Source organism: Lissotriton helveticus, chromosome 8 (assembly GCF_964261635.1).
Source record: "Lissotriton helveticus chromosome 8, aLisHel1.1, whole genome shotgun sequence".
Lineage (NCBI taxonomy): Eukaryota > Metazoa > Chordata > Amphibia > Caudata > Salamandridae > Lissotriton > Lissotriton helveticus.
In genome coordinates, this window is record NC_136069.1 from 921,557,520 (window position 1) to 921,580,557 (window position 23,038).

The 23,038-nt window shown below is 44.5% G+C and overlaps 1 protein-coding gene across 5 annotated transcripts in view; it reads right to left on the minus strand.

The window, feature by feature from the left end:
* LOC144773006 (uncharacterized) overlaps positions 1 to 23,038 on the minus strand; it is a 2,495,654-nt gene that overhangs the window by 1,458,649 nt on the left and 1,013,967 nt on the right. For all 5 annotated transcript variants that reach the window (XR_013599895.1, XM_078657750.1, XM_078657753.1 and 2 more), the window contains exon 6: positions 17,590 to 17,640. Coding sequence is in view for 4 of the 5 variants with exons in the window: in XM_078657750.1 (XP_078513876.1) it covers positions 17,590 to 17,640 (51 nt within the window). In the remaining variant the exon portion in view is untranslated. The remainder of the gene's footprint in view (positions 1 to 17,589; positions 17,641 to 23,038) is intronic.

Genomic DNA, 23,038 nt, shown 5'->3' on the forward strand with positions numbered 1-23,038 from the left:
ATTTGTCTGGAGCCCTGCTGGTTCCCCGTACTCCTAAGTAGCAAAGGGCGCTCCTAAGATCGGCGAAATAAAGGAGTTTGGAGGGGAAGGTAGTGGCCGCTTGAGGGTACGGGCAATCCAACTTGCATTAGGCCAAAACGAATGAGGGTCGGTGCAGAACGGCCAGCAGTGCATGGAGGAGCCAGTGTCCCGTCAAGAGTTCCATATGTGATATATGAGGATTACCAAAAAAGTTAAAAAAAAAAAAAAAGAAGAGACCTCCGTCAACCTCGACCTTAATTAGTGGCGGTGAAAGTGCAAAACGTACAAAAGTTGGGCAATCCAGATCCTCCACTTCATCTGGCATTAGCTTCATGACCACCACCACCAGTATCGCCGCCTCCTCCATGTCCCACAGACACTTCAAGTCCCCAGTTTGGGACTTCTTTACTGTTTGTCCAAAAAATCCAAAGTTTGCCATTTGTACCATTTGTAAGCAAGCAGTTAGTCGTGGTAAGCCAGGTACCAACTATGGTACCGGAGGCCAGAGAGGTCATCTTAGGAGACAGCACACTGTCAAATGGTTTGCGCACCTAGATGCGATCAAGAAAGGCCGAATTCAAGGAAACGTTGATGTTTCATCTGATGATGACGAGGAGGAAGAAGACGTGTCAAACACTTCCCTTACACCCAGTACCCCTGTCAGCAGCACACCCAATGTGAGGCACACTAAGAGTGTTGGAGCGACTGAGACACCAACGCACAAAAGTTCACCAGCGAGCAAAATTGGGTCAACGAAGTCATTATCAGCCCGTAAATGCTTGGTCCAGGGCAACATTAGAACAATGCTTACTTCAGACGTGCCATATGAACGCAACCACCCACTGACGCGTCTGTATAACACTAAGCTGGCTAAAATGCTAGCTGTGGACCTTCTCCCTTTTTCTTTTGTAGAAGCGGTAGGTTTTCTAGAATTAGTGGCAACGCTCTGCCCTAAATGGAAGGTTCCTAGCCGGTTCTATTTTGCCAGAGTTGCGGTTCCAGCACTATATGAAGATGTGCTGGAGGCGATTGGGGCAGCTTTGCAGAAGAGTGCTGTTCACACAATACATCTGACAACAGACATGTGGACCAGTGGCGCAGGCGCTGATTACATGTGCATCACTGCACACTGGGTCTCTTTTTCAGGTGTTAAAGCAAAGCTAAACGCAGGTGTTGACCCGGACCAAGTTTTTAAAGCTGCTCGGAAACATGCAACACTAGCCATGTTTGGCTTGGAGAAAAGTCACACAGCAGAAAACCTTTTGGAAGAGTTTAACAAAAAGGTCTTGAAAATGCTATCCCCCCAAAAACGCATGATTGGTTATGTTTCCACGGATAATGGCGCCAATGTAGTTAAGGCCATGTGGCAGGGGGACTATTTTAGAGTGCCGTGTTTGGCGCACTGTATCAACCTCGTAGTTCAAAAATTCTTGAGTGATAAACACAGTCCAGCGTTCGAGGTAATGGCCACCTGCCGCAAAATGTGCAACCATTTCAGCCATTCTTTTAAGGCCCGGAAGCATCTGAGGAGACTGCTACTTGAACGTCAAATGCCAGTGAAAGCACTCATCCAGGAGGTGGCAACACGTTGGAACTCAACCTTCTACATGCTTGAGCGTCTGTATGAGCAGTATACGGTACTCGATCACTATTTCTTCACAGAGGGTACATCTCAGAAGGAGGACATGCGGTTGGGTGCGGCGCAATGGGACATAGTTAAAAGCCTGACAGACATGCTTCGTCCTTTTGAGTTCTTCACGCGTGCAGTCAGCCAGGAGGACTGTAATTTGGGAAAAGCTATCCCATTGTTGTGCATGCTGGAGCACCAACTGATGGCGGTGTCTTCTGAGTTTGAAAAAGATGAAAAAAAAAAGACCATTTTATTTTGTCTGAGAAATTATTAGAGCGCCTACGTGGTGATGAACGTCTTAAAAACATCAAGTCAGAACAGCATTACATTTGTGCTACTATTCTGGATCCACGCTACAAAAAGGCACTGGCAGGCGAAGCATTCTTTCCTTTTGCTGATGCAGATGTTCAAAAGTACAAACATTGGTTAGCCTTGTCAGCCAAGAGGTTTGAAAAAGAACGGCAGGTTATTGAAGGAGAAGACAGTACATCAGCATCAGCATCAGCAGGCCATCCCCAGTCACAAGAATCCACTTCTGCACCTGTGGCTGGGGCACAAGTGACCTCTCAGCCATTAAAGGCAACTGGATCATCTGCACCACACACAACAGTATCAGTGGCTGTTGTAGAGGATTGGCTAAGTTTGCTTGGGTATGGTTCTCGAAAAAATGTCAAAGGCACAGCAAAAAGTAAGCAAAGTGGAGGAACCGTTGATGACCTTGAGCCGATGGTGCAGGACTATATGAATGACTCAACAGAGGTCTTTCTTAATGATGAGCCATTGCAGTATTGGCATGGCAAAAAACAATTGTGGCCACAGCTCTCCAACCTGGCTATAAACTATTTGTCTTGCCCACTCGCAAGTGTGTCTTCTGAACGTGTTTTCAGTGCTGCTGGTGGCATTGTAACTCCCAAACGGAGCCGCCTCTCGCCCAAAAATGTGGAGCGGCTGACAATGATCAAGATGAATCAGCACCTCATACCACCAGATTACAAAGTACGAGAAAGCACGCCGCATGAAGACGAGGAGGACGGCAACGTAGATGAGGGGATTTGTTTTCTGTTCGGTGGCACTGACCTCATCCAGCCTGAATTCGCAGAGTATGATGACGAAATCTTCTTCTTATTCCCTGACACCGAGCCCTGAAAATGAGACAATGAATCAAGAACTTTCTTTTTCGTCCTTATTCACTTTTATTCCTGTTTGTCTCCCTTTCTTTGGTTTGCACAGTTAATTTAATTCAAACTTTAATCACCTAATCCCAAAAACAAGACCATCAGCAGAACTGTCTTCACTTGTTTGCTTATTGATTTGAAGGTGCCGCAGTCTACATTCCTCAGGTTCACAAGTTCTGAAGAACATGCTCCTCTATCCTCCTCCTCCAGACTGCGATTTCCCTCAAAGCAGAGTGCTGGATTACGCCCAATGAAGAAAGACTCAGCACTTGTGGGGGTGTTGTACTTCTTTGCGGGTGAGTTGACGGACTTGGGCCCATTGCTGTGAAGCTCTAATAATGGACAAAAGTGTTTTGGACCAAATATGAGGTGGAAATTTCTTGCCGTTTTTGCTGACTTGCTTGCCTTTGGGGTGCTCTTCGGCGGGGTTCCGGGTGTTTGTGGGTGATTTTTGGTGTCTGGGAGCACTGCTGCGACAATCTAATCTTGATTGCATTTGCTTTTCAGGAAATCCGTGGTGGAAAACAGGAGTTATGATGATTGATGATGATGACCTAGCTGCACAGCGCCGAGTTTGGACCGAAGGCCGAGAGATATTGTAAGTATGAGATTTAGCTTTTTCGCTGTTTGGGGGTGTTGTCGGGTGGTTTTTTCCGGGTGGGTTGGTTGGCGGGTCTTGCCTGGGGCATTCCTGGGAAGGTCTAATACCGGATAGAAGTGTTTTGGACAAAATCCTTAAGGAACAGCCTTTTTTTTGCTATTTCTTCTGTCATCTTGCTCAATGTAGCGTTTTGGGGGGCTTCCTGCTGTTCGTGGGTGGGTTGCGGCCGGGGTCTCTGTCGAAGCACTGCTGCGACAATCTAATCTTGATTGCATTTGCTTTTCAGGAAATCCGTGGTGGAAAACAGGAGTTATGATGATTGATGATGATGACCTAGCTGCACAGCGCCGCGTTTGGACCGAAGGCCGAGAGATATTGTAAGTATGAGATTTAGCTTTTTCGCTGTTTGGGGGTGTTGTCGGGTGGTTTTTTCCGGGTGGGTTGGTTGGCGGGTCTTGCCTGGGGCATTCCTGGGAAGGTCTAATACCGGATAGAAGTGTTTTGGACAAAATCCTGAAGGAAACACCAGTTTTGGCACTTTTTGTAAGTTAGGGTTCGTTAGGGTTAGCCCTAGCAGCAGGATTGCATGTGTTTCGGGGGGTTCTATTACAACGCAGTTCTGGTGTTGTAGAGCACTGTTGGAGCGATGCTGGCTATGGATACTTTTGCTTGCTTGCAAGTGGTTTGAATACAATCCACGGTCTGTATTTGGGCCTACTGTTACTTTCAAAGTACGTTTTGTAACCATTTTTCTGCTAGGCATCGTTTTTGGAGATCTGATTGGGGTTCTTCTACATTTTTGCGACTGGCTTTAGTAAGGGTCTTGGTGGGAGCATTGCTGGGAAGGTCAAATTTTGTTCTAAAACACAGTTTACAGTACACCTACCTTGACTTGAGGGGAAAGATCCGCTATAATATTTTGGCCATACTTATTTATCCTTAAAAAGGTGACTCAGACAGAGCACGCAATTTCAAAAATATTGTACTGTCTATTAGGGAAATCAAAGTGTCACTTTTTGAACCACACAGCGTACATACCTTTTATTTATTTATCAGTGGTATTGTAATAGCACTTCCTGTTTTCCGTTCAATAATTACAGGCCGGGTTTCAGTCAACATCCGCCAGGCAGGCAGTGGACAGGGTGTCTTCTGTCAGTGGTCACCAACATTGATGGACGAAGCGTCAGCTGGAATGGAGGAGTGCCGCCAATAAGAGGAATTGTTTGCTGCATGCAACTTACTTACCAAATTCAACAGGACAACTCCAACAACATACGCAATACAGATACAGTATCCATTGTTTTATTCTATGAGTGTGACTGCATGTGCTTAGCTTTAGTTTGTAACCAAAGATTGTCTTTATCTTCAATTATTGTTTGTCCATGCTCTGCTTTTTTTTTCTTCTCTCAACAAAACCTACCCAAAAAGAAACCCCCATTCCCATCCATTTTACAAACCCTAACCCTCTTCCCCCGGGCTGTGTTGTTTTGCTTGATGTCTGACTAAAATGACATCAATAATTCCACACACTTGCTGGGGAGGATAAGGTCATAGCAAAAGGCTGGTGAAGGAATACGAGGATATCTTGTAGACGTACTCAGCTTCAGTACTATATCTTCTAGTAGTAGTAGCCAATGTCAAATAAATTCAACGCAAGTACTAGTTATACTTGCAAGCAAATACTTTACCATTTGTTAGGCTACATTATGGCACTGTTCTGTCTGTCACCTGCTATATTCTCGATCGTACCGTAACCGTTGTAATGCTACAGTAAGGACAAACAAGGTTTCGTTTTCTTTTTTTCCATAGGCATGCAACTGCCACTGTGTCACACCACTAGTACCACCGCAATGAGGAAATGTCACCCGCCCAGGATTGACAACGTTAATCCCCATTTCACGTGGAGCCAGCCCTGGGCCTAGCCCTAATTTCTAACACAAATTACAGGTAAGATAAGCGTTTGGTGGGAGGTAGTATAATGGAGTATTATTTCGGAGTAGACAAGAGATTGACGGTTGTACTACTAAAGTCCTACGACTGTTCAGGAAAACAAAGTTACTGTTACACCCCCGCCCCCCACCCACCAGACTGAAAAGCAGAAAAAAACAGGTATGGTCAGATAAAGTTTAAAAATATATTTATGTAGCCCTAACAAAATAATCTCCCTCACCCACCCTAACCCCAACGATTGTCTTTGAAACGTCCCAAAACGATCCCAACTCCCAAATCCCACCCCCCAAAAGTCTATAAAAAAAGGGCAAGGGACACTCCACTACTGGAGGGTGCTGGTGCTGGTGCATTTTGCGGCATGGGCATCATACTCCTTGCGGAGGGTGGCAAGCTCGGAGCGGAGGCCCTTAACCAAGTTCTTATACTTCAGGACCTCCTGCTCCAGGTTGGACATTCGGACTCGTAGGCGGCGTTGGCGTTCCTTGCAGCTCCTGTGGGGGGCAGCTGGTATTTCTGTTGCTTGGCGGTGGCGGTTGTCTTTGTTAGCCCGGCTCGGTCCCGTTGGCTTAGTCACGGAGGAGGATGCAGTGGTCCCAGTCGAGGATGTTGTTGTTGCCCCGCTCGACTGCGTGTCCTCCTCCTCCTCCAGGGCCACCAGCCGCCGATATTCGGCAACAGTGGCCTCCAGCCTCCGTTGCCGGGCCATTCTAGCCTGCTCCCTCCGTATTGTTGATTTGGAAGGAGCAACTATATGAAGAAAGAAAGACATAGTCTGTAACCAATGCTCCTTAGCATTAATAACACAAAGTGATTGAGCCGAAAGTTGGGTCACAGTACAAGTAGCAAATTGAAAGCACAGTACATAACTATTGAGGACAATATCATGTAACCTCCCACTTCTGCATCCTTGCTCTAACATTAGTGGTAGTTTAATGAACAAATTCTACGACCACTATGGACTTACATTACAGTTGACTATGACAGTACACCAGTCTTATTCTTCTTCTTCTCTCTTGTTTAGGGAAATTGGTACGTTATCTTATGCAAGCCGGCAGAATGACATGGACAGCACAGTGAACTTGCACCCGAGAAAAAAAGTTGCACACCATGATGAGTGAGACAGACTTGCGTTACTGTACCGGTCCAGTACATGCAGGTGGTGAAGCTATTACTTTTCTATTACGGGTGGCACTGAGAATACTCTGTTACAAGGGCTACTGCTTAATTAATTTACCTTTCACCCTACAGTGCAAATGAGTACTAGAAAAGGAAAATGAAGAAGCTAACTAATTTGATTATCTATCACTTCACATGGGACGTATTTGATGACATATGGGATGACTTTAGGTGCTTTGCTTAATATTGAGTGAACAGTGATACACCCACACATGAATGACGTACTACAAGTAAACTAAAGTTATTAAGAGAGGTACGGAGTGTCCACCGTAATAACCAGATATATGCTGTGATTGCAGACGCAATACAAAGTACTGCTACTATTCATGGTAGTATTGGACACATTTACAATTTCTTTTCCTTGCCTTCCCTGCACTGGAACGGACGTGCGGGTGCGGTGGTACATGCTCTTCAAGGTAACACTTAGTTCATCTGGCGACCATCTACTCTCTCTAGATACACATGTGCTATCTAAGAGTCAGAGAATACCATGCTCCAGGCATCCATTCAGTCAAAGTATACGCACACATACAGTTTCTGTTTCACCCACCCAGGCTGCTGTCCTTCCACCCATCCTTGCTTCATCATTGACCCAGCCATGCACCATACCATATTCTTTTCTTCCCAGCCACCTCGGGGGCCAAGCAAACACATATCGTTCTTCTTTGCCAGCCATCATACAAGTTCGCGTCCCACTTACTTACACCCTTCTTTCGCTTTTCGTTCATCCCATCCATCACGTTCGTCTAAGAACTTATTGGGATTCTTCTCACCAAAAACTTCACAGCTAAGTCGAAGTACATTTCGAGGAGGCTACTACCTGGTTGATTTGTAATACACCCGTGCAGAAAGCACACTATGCAGTCTTCAATCTCAATAAGTAAGGAATATATAGCTTACCTGTTTCCGCCACCACCGTTTGAACCCCCACAGGACCGTCCGCCGGCTCTTGCACCGCCTCCTCCCCAGAGTCCTCCGAGTCCTCGCCCAACACAGCCACCTCCGCGCTGGCCCCGTCACCAGATGTTACACCTACAAAGTACATTTAAGAATGTTAGAATACACCACTCACTACTATATAATATTTGGTCTAGGAGAAATGTTAAAAAAACTGAATACAATGTAATAATTTGTGACTGTCTACTCCAAAGTAAAAATGTCCCTTTTTCCAGGGAAGGCTGTTGTCTTGCTGCACTTTTATGCACAACTGATGAATGCTTGCTTTTGATTTTTAACACGTACCACTTTTTCTCCTAACAGACAGAAGCTTGACTCCTAAGAACACGACCAGGATCAAGTTCAAACCAGGTGAGAGCTCGGCTCGACCACAAGAAATGTGTCCAATTAATCGTCAGCACTAAACACTTTTCCGTTTTCAGTTAAATAGTTTTATGACAAAGTAGATTTTAATAAATGTGTTTACTTTTAATAAAGCTTTTAAACTTAAATAGACTCTGTGGTTTTTGTTCCTCCAGACTAGAGTGGATGAGCTAAAGGTTTTGGAATTTTTGCAAGCATGAGTGCCTCTGACACTTCTTGACTGTGCTGTGACTCCGTACTCTCTTGTCCTGCGTACGATAATCTAGAGATCATTGGGGATCAATAATCGGTGACTTCGGGAGCTGAATGACTCTGCCACACTATCTAGTCAGTAAGGAGACAGTGCATAGAGCTATTGCTGAATAGAATGGGAGTCCAATGGAATTGCCAAATGTCCAATCTTAGTTAGCTACACAGACAGACTAATAAGAATAGTCTAGTAATACCACAGGGAGTCATATTCGAGGCAGGATAAGAATTTATATCCAGTCTACAAGAAGATCAAAGACGATTTAGAAAAAATCGAATGAGGAACGCTAGGAAAAAATAGGTACTCTTTATTAAAATGTAAACTTACTGGGGCCAGCAAAGGAGCCCTCGCCTGCCCGATCCTGGCCTGCATCCTCAGCACCCTCCTCCTGTGTCCTCTTGCCCTTGGGGGGAGCTGATGTACAACATGAAAGAAAGACCAGAAAACATGGATGAGATTTTTCAACCAAATCAAACATTTCAAAAGAACAATAACAAAATATTTTGGAGAAATAGCAAATAGATAGACAACTATTCCACGGGATCTATCTCATGTGGTATACTACGTTATTCGTATTGCCTGATTTGCGGAACGTTGACTTAGAAAGTTCCTATGTAACTCAATAAACAGACTACTAAAGAGGTTTGCCTAGTCCTGGCACTGCAGGCAGCAGTCCGCAGCACGCGAAGTGACAGACAAAGTCCATCCTGCTTGCAGATCAGTGAATACTCAAACTATCAATCCACCCGCCACCGCCACTATTTCTTCTTATAGCCATGTGTCTAAAGGAAGGACTGGACTTCAGTCTGTTGGGGCTGATTTAGAAGTCCCTTGCGGCTCATTTTCCTCCATTGTTGCGTGCCTTTTGTGACGCAGCGGCAGAACAAAAGACTCGCCATGGTGTTGGTGCGGCGTATATATTAAAAAAAAACACATATGGGCATATGGGCGATGCATCACGTTGTAAAGCCCTGCGCCATCAGGGGGCGTTCCGGCGCAAGGGAGGGCGTACCTGCGCAGGAACGAATCCTAAAAGTGGCTGAGGGAAATCTACAAGATGTCAATCAGTCCCTTTTAGGACAATGATGCATGACTCAAACCCTGCGCGCTTGAAGCCGACGTACGGCTTGATGCAGCATTGGGGAGATAGGGTACCCCAGAGCATTGCTGGAGCTGCGCCATCGTTGGCACGCAACTCCAGCAATGCGCTGCCTTTACGGCACAGATGCGTACGGCTTCTGTGACGTTTTGGGCCAATGGGTGGTGGTGGCATGGCACACAATTACTGCCGCATCCCTGCTACTTTGCAGGGATGCGCCGGTAATTGAAAATATGACCCTTAGTGTCTAGCATTACGCAGTTCTTATCTTTACACTACACTCATACATAATTTCTCAGGCCAATGAAATGCTTCTGAACACAACATACAAAACAAAGAAGCATAGTAGCAAGCAAGGCTACTGAGAAGGAGAGCAGTGCACCTGAAATGCATAGAAGATTTTGAAATATAATTTACCTCAATGTAATCGGCAGCATTATTGCTCTTGGTAAAGAACAAAGATTTGCAAATAACAGAGCCGGATAAAACAGAGTAGTAAATGAATAGCTACTACTACTCACCAAGCCCGGGGACCTCTACGCCGAGCGCGTCCAGCAAGTCCCGTTCCCGGTCCATGACATCGGTCCAGCGGTGGGTGGCCTGGTTATATGTGCGCCGGACCCCAGAGAGCTTATACATGGCCCGGCACACCTTCTCCCACCGCTTGCGGCGCTCCCGGATGCCATAGCCAGTCGCGATCTTGCCGCCTCCCAGGATCGTCTTGGGGAGGCGGCGCTGGACGTGGAAGATGAGTGCCGCCACTTCCTCCGCGCTGAAGATCTCCCGCGGCACCACTTGCTCCCCCCTCAAACGCCCGCACGGGAGCCGGGCACGGGGTGCGGGACCCTTCCCCTTCTCAGGGTGCTTCCCGGCTCCCTTTACCATGGTCTGGGCAGAAATACAGTTAAATGATAAACAAGAAATAGAATAGTGAAGAAGAAAAGAAAAGAGTTTAAAATAGTAGTTTAAAAGTAACTAAAAGCAGCAGAAAACACAAAAATATAGAGCTAGAAAAATAGAGGGATAGATAATAAGTAAAATTAGATCAAATAAACTTCAAGCAAGCAAAGGATGGCAGAGATTGAGAGAGGATAGAGAAAGCATGCCCAGAACCATAGCAATGAATGAGAAACAAGATGGCCGCGCCCGTTCACGACCGCGTGGGTAAGTTCGCGCGAGATTTTCCTCGCGAGCACGCGCGAAATTGTACTAGCGAGCAGCACACTTTGCGAGATTACACATAGCGGCCGGAAACGGAATTACGTCACGCAAACAAGATGGCCGCGCCCGTGTACGACCGATAGGGTAACTTGGCAAACGTATAGCTAGAAGCGCCTCGCGAACACGCGCAAGATCACGCGAACATACACGTCGCAAAAAAAACAATTTTGTATTCGCACGCATTCGCGGCTTCCGAAATCGATCTCGCACGGATTCGCGCCCCAAAAAACACGCGAAATTGCAGAAAAAACGATTTTAGCTAAACTGAAAGCAATGAGCAGGTGCAAAAGTTCAAACTTAACATTAGTAACATTCAAGGTAGTGCTTCCTGAGGGGCCCCTCCAGAGTTTGCAACTATTCTATGACCCTGCTATGACCCAAACAGCAGGCTCATAGAATAGCTACAAGTAGACCATAAAGGTCCTGTGAAAAAAAATGTCACTGCAACAAAAAGCAAATTACAGATAAGGAAGGAAGCAGGTGCCAGCCAGACTGGAAGTTTCAAAATTACTGACACATTAATGACCCACAAATTAATTGATGGCAGTTGAAGAAGGGCAGGTGTGCTTGCTTTTTTCAACCACCATAATCTACAGTGATAAATAAACCTAATGGGTGGCAGTGAGGATGTACCAGAGGGTGGCATGGGTGTCCCAGAGGGTGGCAGTGGTGAAACAGAGGGTGCTGTGAACCTGTGATGATAAACCAGACGTAGAAACAACATAGTCGCGGCAGTTGCGAGCCGAAAAGTAAGTTCGCAATTGCGAACTTGTCCCAAAATCGGCGCGAACGCGCGCCAACACAAAAAACGGGAAAATCCGCAAATCCGCTAGAGTTCGTGTATCTTCGCGGATTGCGAATCCGTAAATCCGCAATTTCGCGTACGCGAGATCCGCTAGATCCGCCCATGCTTAGATGTCATCAGTGATGTCACCGACCATGTCATGAATGATGTAATATGTGACATGATCAGCAGTGGATTGCGGGTGCGCGATATATAGTTAGTGCAACTAACTATATATGCGAATTTCAATGGTTTTGTGTGAGTAAAATAAGGTTTTGTAAATGCTAATTCCTAACTATATATGGTGTATAACCTATGGTTTTTTCAGTGAATATAAATATATATATATATATATATATATTGAAGCTCCGCAGTTCGAAAACCAGCAAGAATCAGCACTCGCAGCAGGTTAAACTTTTTTTTTGTTTATTGCGCACAAATTCAAATCCAACAGACGCATTTCAGCACTTGCTTTCGTCAGTGTCAGCTGGCGACGGCAAGGCGGAAGTTAAAATAAGGCATAACAATAGAAAGTGAAAACGGATAATTTTACAATTCATGAGCGCCATCTTTAAATGGTGGATAACTCAAATAGTGAAGAGAAACCATAATAAGGCACTGTTCGTAATGTTGAACAAATGATACATATCTATCCGACTAACAATAAATAAATAGTCTGATATTAACATGTTTGCCCTGGATGGGCTAAATTCATGAGGGTTCTCAAATCCAGAAAACCAAAATTTCATTAAATCAACATAATTCGCATTGCACCAATAATCAATATATCTGTTGGTAAAAGGTTTAAGGAAGAAATTCTGTTTGATAAGACCCCTGATAAATCGATTAATAATTGAGGCCTGAATGGCCCACTAAGTGAACTGTAAATCATAATCACCAATTACCCTACACCACACTATCAAATTAACTCCTAAACATTAAATTCATCGTCAAGGGTCAAAACCAGCTACCAACTAAATTTCTTAAAGCATTTGTAAAGATAAATAAATTCTCAGGCAGTGACACAGCTCAACACATGTACTTTCAATTACTGTTACTATAGATGTGATAATAGTTCTTCCCCTGCATTGAGTCCTCCTGGTGACTTAGTTTGACGATCTATAATGTATCTTGACTCCAACCGCCAAAGCTTCCGTTTCAGATCCCCGCCCCTTATATCTTGTGGGACACAATCCAAACTAAAGAAGCTAAGCAGGGTCCTATCACTGTTATGGTGAGTGGCAAAATGTCGGGCCATCGGATAGTTCTCGTCCTTATTCATGATGGCCCGTTGGTGCTCCAGGATTCTCAACTTAACTGCCTTAGTGGTACTCCCCACGTACCGAAGTCCGCAGGGGCACGTTAGACAGTAAACCGCAAATGTGGTTGAGCAAGTAATAAACTTGCCGATCTTAATCTTGGAGTCCTTGTGTGGCACCTGATAGGTAAGTACCCTCTGGCTGTTGCTGCAGGCCTTGCATTTCCCACATGGGTATGACCCATGCATGGCGTGCAGGTCTCCTTTGGGCTTTTCCCTAGATAGATGGCTTGTGACCAGCCTGTCCTTCAGTGATCTTATTTTTCTGAAGGTTATCATGGGGTGTTTTTGTAAATCTTTGCCAATTATGGCATCGGATTTAAGAATCCCCCAATTTTTGGACATAATGGCTCTGACTCTATTCGCTGCCACCGAATAGTTTGTTATCAGTCTAATGATGCCACTTCCACCTTTAGTTGTTTCAATCCTTTTTTCTGACAACAGGGTTTGCCTATCAACGACTTTCGCCTTCTCTTCAGCTTGTTGGAGTACAGTTCCAGGATAGCCGCGGGATTTAAAGCGTTTCACGCTTCTGTGTGCGGCCTCTGTGAAATCTTTCTCCAGGGAACTGTTGCGCTTTATCCTCATTCATTTCATTTCATTTCATTTCATGGCAGTCCCCCTAACCTGTCTATATCGCTGGTTCTGAAAGATAAATATGTTATTGTTCAAACAGAAAGACATAAAGTCCAAAATCATTCTGCTTTGCTCCAGGTAGCGGGCAGGTCGCAGGTTCAAAAAGGTCTTAACTGCTGCAATACCATCACGATGTCTGATACTCGTGTAGAGACTAGAGATGTCCATTGTTACCATCACCAGGTCGTCCTGCCAATCCACATCTTGTAAGTGGTGTCACATGCTGCAGGTAAGTCCCTCCTCTTAAACGCTTATGAATGCAAGCCAGCACCACCCCCTACAGTGAACTCCACGCACCTGTGCGAAGTCCCGAGTGTGGTGCAGGACTTCAAATCCCAGAATACAACGTAATGAAGTCTGGGAACTGCGGCGCCGGAGCAGGACACAGAATGTAAAAATGTCATTGCGGGGGGGGGGGGGGGCAGGGATCAGCATGCGCCCATAGAACACTAGGATGGAATCTCCAGCTTTGTTGTGCAAATTGCCGAGTGCCTCCTCCGGTCCCCCAATACCACCTCAGCCACGATGTCCAGAGATTCTGTAGAGCAGGGGCTGATCCACAATGTGCCCTGCCCGTCATGGGATTAATAATCCCAAAACTGCTTTCTTTCTCCCTGGTGTTGGTGGCGGGCTCCTAGCCTATCCAACAAACGCTGGTGAAACAACACGAACTGCAGCAGTTCAGGTCCCAGTGAAGCCGGTGCCCTAGCGAGGTGGGTGTCTCTGAAAAGCGTCTCTGGGTGACGCTGCCAATAATCCACAAAACTCCTTCCAAGAAAAGAGACAGAGGCCCAGGAGGAAACGGTAGGAAGCCTTCTTTAATTAACACAATGGCGAATGCATTTCGGCAGCCTTCTGCCTTCTTCAGCGCCCAAAGCGTCCTGTAATTTATATATATATATATAGAGAGAGAGAGAGAGAGAGAAACATTGATAGGTAGATAGACAGACAGACAGACAGACAGACAGACAGACAGACAGACAGACAGATAGATAGATAGATAGATAGATAGATAGATAGATAGATAGATAGATAGATAGATAGATAGATAGATAGATAGATAGATAGATAGATAGATATAGATAGATAGATAGATAGATAGATAGATAGATAGATAGATAGATAGATAGAACCTGAAACATAGCATTTCGTCTTCGTTTCAGTGCCCATAAAAAACTTTCACAATGACAGCAATGCTTATAAACATTAATTAACACACCTGAAAAGTACACCATGCCTCTACCAATGAATCCCCCTGATGTATAAATAAATACGGTGAGTGCAGAACCCTGTTAGCAAAATTTTGCACTATTTCATACTGTACTTTATTTGCATTGTTTCTATGTCTCATTAAACTTACTCCATAGTGCCAAAGTTTTACAAAGCAAAGGCACATTTTAAAATGAATGTTTTCTATTTCCTTATAATATGCTTTACATTTAATATGTGATTTATCCTAATATACATTGTTGCATAAAATACATTTTAAATATTAGTAAAGTCTCCCCCCCCCCAAAAAACACACAATGCTCAAAACACTGACATTTCTGCATTCTCAGGCAATACTAAACGGATTACACTAAAATTCTCTAAATATTTCTAAAGATGTAAGACAATCAATTAATAAAGCATGTAATAAAAAATACATAACAGGTAACGTGTAAAATTGTCTTACATTGACATCTTGGGGTTCAGGTGAGATTTATAAAATACTCAGCGCTTTTCCTTTTGGTTTGTAAATGTCACCAGAACAACTCAATGGCAATATAAGGTGATATTACACAATTACCCATGACCTATTCCCAGACTCTCTTGCTAGCTCTCTCCTTCTCTTTCCTTCTCCCTTTCCTACACTCTCTCTTGCACAGTGGTGGTCACCTTTCACAGTGGGGAGTCAGCCACAGTGCCTTGGGCCCCTCGTGGTGCGGTTGGGTGCAGGGTCAGGCCTCTAGCCAGGCCCTGTGCTCAACCCTCTGCTGCACAAGGCTGAAGGCTGCTCAGCAGGGGTCAGCCGTCCTCAGCAGGGATGGGTGCAACACAATGGCAGCAAGGGTTGGGAGGCTGCTTTGGGATTGGATGTAGGACCTGGCCATCATACCAATTCATTGTACTGTTATTAGTTTTCTTTCTCTTAGTTCTGTTAGTTATCAGAAGCAAGGGGACATCTCCACATGTTCACATAGTGCCTGAGTTAGCTTGGTGAAATGGAGGCACTAATATAAGTCTAATATAAGTCACTTTTATTTTATTTAATGATTGTTGATATCAATGCTATATTATATTGACTAGCTTACTTTTCACTGGGCGCATGAGTACAAGACTTCAGGTCAACATAGCATTAAGAAAACAAGAGAGACCCCTACTCTTATTAATAAATATGCAGCACTATATTTGTTCCTCACACAGGTGATGAAGGGGGTCAGATGTGATGCATCCTCTATAGGCTTTAAATGTGACTGATTTGAAAGAGCAACATACAGAAAGATATAGAAGTTTTGAGTTTTGAGTGAATTCAGCACTGCAAATAGCTACATGAGGTCACATGTAGAAGTCTCACGTGCTTTACCTGCATCATCTAACTCATCATGAAAAAAGGAGGAGGAGGAGCCAGCCCATCATGGCCGCGCGGGGCCGATGCTCCCTGCTGAACCTTCTCACTGACTTCCAGAGCGGGCATTCGCTGTGCTGTTTTCACTCCCTAACAGCGTTGGTGTGATCGGAATTCGGGCTGAATATAAGTAATTCCCTAACACCCTTCTCCGATCTAACATCTCGGAGAAATGAGCCTTGATGAGACCAAGATGCCGCCTGCCGAGCAGTGAGGTTTTTGCCCAGTGCCATGGGAGCTGCACTGTATGGCCGCCAGCTTCCGTTCTCACCCATATATTAGTTCCCTCTCCCTGGGTCCACCTCTGGAGCAGGGGACTTCCTACTGCGGTCAACTGCCTATTTGACGAACGGGACACCTCACCTGGAGGCTCAGCCGAGTCCTAACTGAGGCGAGGTCTTCCCCGGTACCGGGGAGGAGGGAGGGGCGCGCTTCCACTGTACTGTCGCTGAAGTCTGGGCGACTTTGGACAGTTGCGCTGATGTTGCCATTTGCCTGTGAGGAGCGCTTCTTTTTGAGGCCGTTTTTCATCCCCTCGAAGATCTCCTCAGGATGTTGCCTGACCCCAAAATGGCGGCGAAACAAGGACTACTCAGAGCATCTCATCCTCTCCTGGGTGCTGTGCGAGGATGCTGTGCTGGTTGACCACTGCTGTACCTGTGCCCACTGTTTGGGAGAGGCCTATCATTGTGGGTCCGATTTTGTTCTCCAAGACAATCTTTATTTAGCAAATGTCTCTAATTGTCTCTGTCCCGGTGTTTTCAACGAATCTTAAGATGGTCGCCCTAACACTTCCTCTCTGGGACATATAGATCAATGGGGACTGACTGTATCTGAACTTGCAATGTCACGTACCCCCTGCCTGAGTTCTAGTGGCCGACTCAGTGAGACCCTCTGCGATGATTTTTTTTCCTCCCCTGGTCTTTAATCAGTGATCACCCCGGGACCTCAACCAGCCTTTGCCCGTCCCTGTCCCCGCCCACCCACCAGGACCTTTACCCTGCTTACTTCCCTAGACAGCTGAGACCTAGCTACTTTTTTCTGATGCCCGGTGGAGCTACCTTGCGAGCTAAAGTGGAAATGGACTTTGGACTCCCTCCTCGACTATCCCCTACCCACCGGACTTCGGGCAAACGCTCCCGCATCTCTCCTGACTTTATCTCCCCCCTCTCCCTTCCCCCTTCCCTCACCTCTCTCACTGCTCCTACTCTTTCCAGCTTCTGTCCTTTGCCCTCACCTGCCCTTGTCCTTTGTCCCCACCCTGTTTTTCTGTGAACCTCTTCCCTCGCCACTTGAGACCAAACTATTTTGTCTGATGCCCGATGGAGCTACCTGGTTTAGCTATAGGGGAGATGGGCAGTGGATTCCCTCCTTGGTCGTCACCTGCCCAGTCGGTCTTTAGACAGTCTTAACTTTGTCTCTCCTGTTGTCTCTTCCCTTATCCTCCCTTTCTCGCCTCCCCTCCCCCCCACTACTTTTCTCTCTCCTTTCTCTCCTCTCCTAATGTATTGCTTATTTTTTGATGTAATGTGTAATTGTTGATCTTTTTCTGTTACAATGTTGAATCTCATGTAAATCGCTCTGATACCTTCGGGTCTAGCCAGCGCTATATAAAACTCTTTAAATAAATAAAATAAATAAATAAATCAACACATTCAACATCTCTCTTTTCTTTTCTCAATGTGTCAAAAGTATTGAGGATGTGGGGGACTGCTTTTGGAGAAAACCACCTATAAATACATGTGTGGTGCATGCAACAAAAACATCAGAATCAATAAAAAATATAGAAACAAAACTTACACGATCACTCAATTCTTTATTTTCCCGTTTTAGGATCTCGTTTTGTTGTTTCTGTTTGTAAAAAAGAAAGTGACAGAAAATCAGTCAAAATGTTACATTCACTAAACTGAATATATAAAACCAAAAGAAAGGACTTTCAAACATAAATCCCCAATTTCAGTGGCAATTGGATTTACAATGCATTTTTACCCCTTACAATAATGTGTTGAAGCGATGCAATATTTTGCGACATAGTGCAACAAAACATATATCGAACATACCCATCACGGTATACACCAGAGTTCTTTTCCTACAAAGCTCATTAACATCCAAACTGATTCGCACCAGTCAACAGAGTTTGGAGCCACACCTAAACTTTCGAAGTCATCAAATGCTCTCAAACACAATATGATACAAAATACTTTACTGACAAATCAGTGTTGGTAAAGTACACAAACAACATACTGGAGGAGGAAAAGTTTGGTTTTAGACTGGGTCATGGGACAGAATCAGCCTTGGTGGTGGTGTTGGATAGCCTTCGGATGCGGGCGGACAGTGGTCAGTCGGCAATTGTAATCCTGCTGGACCTGTCCGCCGCATTCGATACGGTGAACCACGACATTTTGCTTTCAAGGCTGGAGATCTTTGGGGTGAAAGGAGTAGCGCTTAGATGGTTGCGATCATATCTGTCTGGCAGATGGCAGGATGTGGCACTCCCTCCATATCAATCTGAATTGGTGAAAGTCCTACATTGGGTAACAAAGGGCTCGTCAATCAGTCCCATTCTGTTTCATGCTTATATGCAACCTTTGCTGGGAATCATCAAAGCGTATAATATCAGCGTGATTAATTATGCTGATGATACGCAGCTTTTGATATCCCTGGATGGTGCCCAGGCGGACTCAGTGGACTGTTTTCATGCTTGTATGCGTGGAATGACGAAATGGTTGAAGGGAAATTCGCTCCAGTTTAACAGTGGGAAAACGGAGATTCTACAGTGCAAGGTGGGGGGGCTCACCCGAAGTTTGCCAGTAGACTTCTGGCCTCTAACATCAGATGGCATACTGACACAAGTGAACATGGTGCACAATCTGGGGGTCAGTTTTAATGAGAATCTAAACCTGGAGACCCACGTTACCAAACTGGTGGGAAGTTGCTTTACTTTAATTCAAGCTCTTCGAAAGTTGCTGCCACTGCTACCTGTACAGGCAAGAACAACGGTAGTCCGGAGTATTATCCTTAGCCGCCTGGACTACTGTAAAGCCCTGCTTCTAGAATCTCCAGGATATCTGATTGCCAGATTGCAGAGTATCCAGGTGGCAGCAGCTAAGTTAGAACTCTCCCGAACCCGTCGGTCATCAACAAAACAGGCACTGGCGGAGTTACATTGGCTCCCAGCAGCTCAAAGGAGCCTGTTTAAATCATTGTGAATTGTGTTTAGAGTACTTCATGGACAGGGCCCTACACCACTCAGGACAAGTTTCAGTGGTACAAGCCCACAGAGATCCTTCGTTCCTCTACCACCAATCTGGCTAGAGTCCCCAGTGTTAAGAGGTTGACCATGGGAGGAAGAGCCTTTAGTGTAGCAGCAGCTCGTCTTTGGAATAGTCTCCCTCTTGAAATCAGGAGAACAAAAAGTCTGCTGCTGTTCTACAAAATAATTAAGACCTGGCTCTTCCCTAGGGTATAATTCCTTTTAGGTAACAGTAGATTTCTCTGGATGGTATGCTTTTATTCTTGCACAGCTGACAGTTCTTTTCTAATTTAACTCTTAGCGCCAGGATGCCTGCAGGGTTACAGCGCGCTCTACACATGCTAATAATAATAATAATAATAATAATGTATGTGCTACAGATATTCAAACATACACAATTTGGTGTTCTCGGTCAAGTCCCATTTTTCAGTAGAGTCCCTTCTGTTTACATGCAGAGATATAACTTGCTCCCAGGTCAATTATTTATGTTCCATCCTCATGAATTAAGCTATGCTTTCTCTGTTATTTTATCGGAAAGGAAAATATGCAATTCTAGTTCTCCAAAATGTGATGGACAACAAAGTGAATGATTGATGACAGCTATTTAGCTCTAGCAATATGCAGGATCCAAGGAAGAAACAATGCTGTGAGAAGCAGATTAGAAACTAGATTAGAGGCACATGTGCTTCTATTCAATCAACATTTCTTTATTAAAAAATAAATAAAAATGCTAAATTCTACTAATAAGTGTATTTAATTGATGTTATAGTTACAAGGCAACATAAAAAAACAATGAAGTACCCCAGTTATGGCAAGCTGCACGAAGTGTAATTTCTGCTTGCCATTTGCTGCGAAAGACACTACTGATGACATATCAAATTACATCAATGACATTACCAAAGATATCTCAAATATTTTTAAATATATCACCCAAGATATCACATATGCCATTAGCAATGACAAAGGTTTAGAAGGAACATGACCAATGTCACACCTGTGCATCTCTGAACTTTACAGAACCAATGAACATTCACAATCAGATATGTGAGGGGCACTGAAAAAGATCAAACAACTGTATGAGGTGCATCTGCACAGCTCATATAGAAAGAATAGAGAATAGCTGCAGGGTGTGGCCAAAGGCAACATCTGGTGTGCAGGCTCCTCTGTAAATAGCTAAAGGGGGCAGAGTTGCTGCAAGAGGTGAGAATAAAGAGTGAAGGCAGGAGGTGAGGCAGTGTGTACAGAGGAGGTGCAGGGGAGGCATACGCATACAGTGGTTGTAAAGGGATAGGGGCACATAAAGAAGCCGCAGCGATTTGGCAGATGGCACACAGAGTACTGAAGGAAAAAATCAGAGGGGACATAGAAGAGCTGCAGTGGGGGCATACTGAAGGACTGTAGTGGCAGAAGGCAAGAAGAGAGACTATAGAGGGGCGAGAATCACAGTGGACAGAAGGGGGGCACACTAGTCAGGGCTGGACTCTTACTCACAGGTCCGGGTCTTACACTTTCCAAGGTAAGACAGACTATTTTCGGAACCCACAATGTCACTGCACACTGAAATATGTGGCAGGGAAGTGCTCTTGAGAAGCTGACACCTTTTCAGGAGGAAAAATCCAAAGGCATATAAAACCCCATTGCTGATATAGATTTCAAAGGACTTAAGAAAATCAGGAATCAAAAGTCCAACAGGAATTCTTCAGGAGAAAATAGTTAGGATCAGCAAGTGAAGGAGAAAGGAAACAACTGAAGGGACACAGCTGGGTTGCAGCACACTCTCCAACCAGACTAAATCGATTACATACCAAAAAAACAGGAAAAGGAAATGAATTCAAACATTATGTGACAGGAATCATGATGGATTGGGTCAATTACAAAGAAACAAATGAAAGATAAGCCATGATGAAAGGGAAAGGAAAACCTACAGGGGGCTTTAAAAGGCAGGTGCAGACTCACAGTTTATTGCCATTCTGGAACTGTAGGGTAGAGGAGCCACAACCAGGACACCAGAAGCATGACAGAAGGCAGCCCAAGGTGAGTGAGAAACACACAGATCCAGTTGTGGGCCTTCTCCAGAGTTTTCTGGGGCCTGGGAACCGCAGGACCATGTAAGGTGTTATGGGTCTTGGGCGCTATAATGGTTGAACTTTTGCGGTCACAACAGTATACTACACTCCCGAGGTCCCAGGCTTGTCAGGAAAGGTCAGAAAAACATGGCAAACTAATCTAGGGGCATAGACTGAAGAGGCAGAAACCCAAGAACGCTTACTAGCAGGATAACCTTTCTAGTGAAGGAAGAACTGTAATTGACCTCAGAAAATTGGGAAATCAGTGTTAACACTAACCTTGTATCTTATTCCCCTTCTACAATAATTGGAGGAGGTGGAGGTCTCCGATAATAAGGATCAGACAAGAAAGGCTTCAGCTGATAGACATGAAAAGTGGGGTGAATCTTTCAAGAATAAGGAAGACAGAGCCTAAAGGCAACATAATGTATTGGTTTGGTTATTACAAAGGGCTAAAATTATCGAGGACGGGTAATTTTTGAGTGGGCAGGAACCTGGAAGACATACCAAACCATATCTCCAACCTAAATGTTTGGGATTGGTCTACTTAATTTATCAGTTCTATACTTCATTGTAGTTTTAGAACCTCGTAAATTCTAGGAAATCGTTTGTCTCTCAGAATCAAACTTCTCTAGTGATTGAGAGTAGCAGGCACAAGAAGGATGGGCAGTGTTCAGAGGAGAAGCCAGAAAGGAATGAGGGTGTAAAACCTTGGATACCGAAAAAAAGGAGAAACTTTGGTGGCAGAGTAAATTTTACCCAGTTGTTTTGAGTGGCATTACAAAAACATCTTTGATACTGTTCAAGAATGTGATTAACTCTCTGAGTCCATCCATCGGACTGCGGTTGCCAACTTGAGGATAGAGCTAGAATGGATTCCCAGGGTAAAGCAAATTGAGTGCCAAAATCTTGAAATGTATTGAAAGCCACAGTCTCAAATTATGGTGTCAGTGACTCTGTGAAGGCAGAATATTCAGCCAAAGATCTTCTTGCCATCAGGCTAGCAGATGAAAGCTTCTGAAACACGGAAGAAAGTCAGGTGGCTAAGACATCTACTGTAACCATGATCACCCAGTTTCCTCCAGAAGGTGGCAAATGTGCAATAAGGTATTTGGAAATTGCGTGCCATTGGATGACGAGGAACAGGCAAAGGCAGGAGAAACCCTAAAGGCTTATCTTGGGCTACTTTGATTTGTGCCAAGACAGGATAGGATTTAACATATAAATCTGCATCCTGGCAAACTGTAGGCTAGCAGAAAGGAAATAAAACCAACTCTAAAGTTGACTTAATTACAAAATGTACGAAAACTGCTGGAGCACTGGTTTGGTCAAAGGACATGATCCTATACTTCTAATGCTAAAGGGTGTCTTAAAAGCAGTATTCAACTCCTCCTCCCTCTTTATCCAGGACAGATAATGAGCTCCATTGATATCATATTTAGTGAAATGTTTAGCACCTTGAAGAGACTCAAGAAAGTCTTTGATAAGTGAAAGCAGGTAATGGTCCTTATTAATAACTTTATTCAATCTAATCAAATTTAACTGAATTTTTTAGTACAAAGCAGAGGGGAGCACCAGCAAGGGGAAGTAGATTCGGCAATAAAGCCATATTGAACATATTCCTCTAGATATTTCCTCACAACCTGCTTCTTCTGCTGGGCAAGAGTATATTTTGCAATAAGGAATTATGGTTGTAGGTATGGTTGGGATCTCACAGTCCAAGTCCCTATGAGGGGGGAGTGCCAAATAATGTCTCTATGGTCCCACATATGACGAAAAATATACAGAAGAAAGTGCAATGGGAGGTATTTTGCCCTTCAATATTCATATGGTAGGAAGCCTCCCTCTGGAATACCTCCAGCAACCAATGTAGTACTTGACTGATGGTGAGTCTCCCTTTGCTAAACTAAATTGATAAACACAAGAGAGA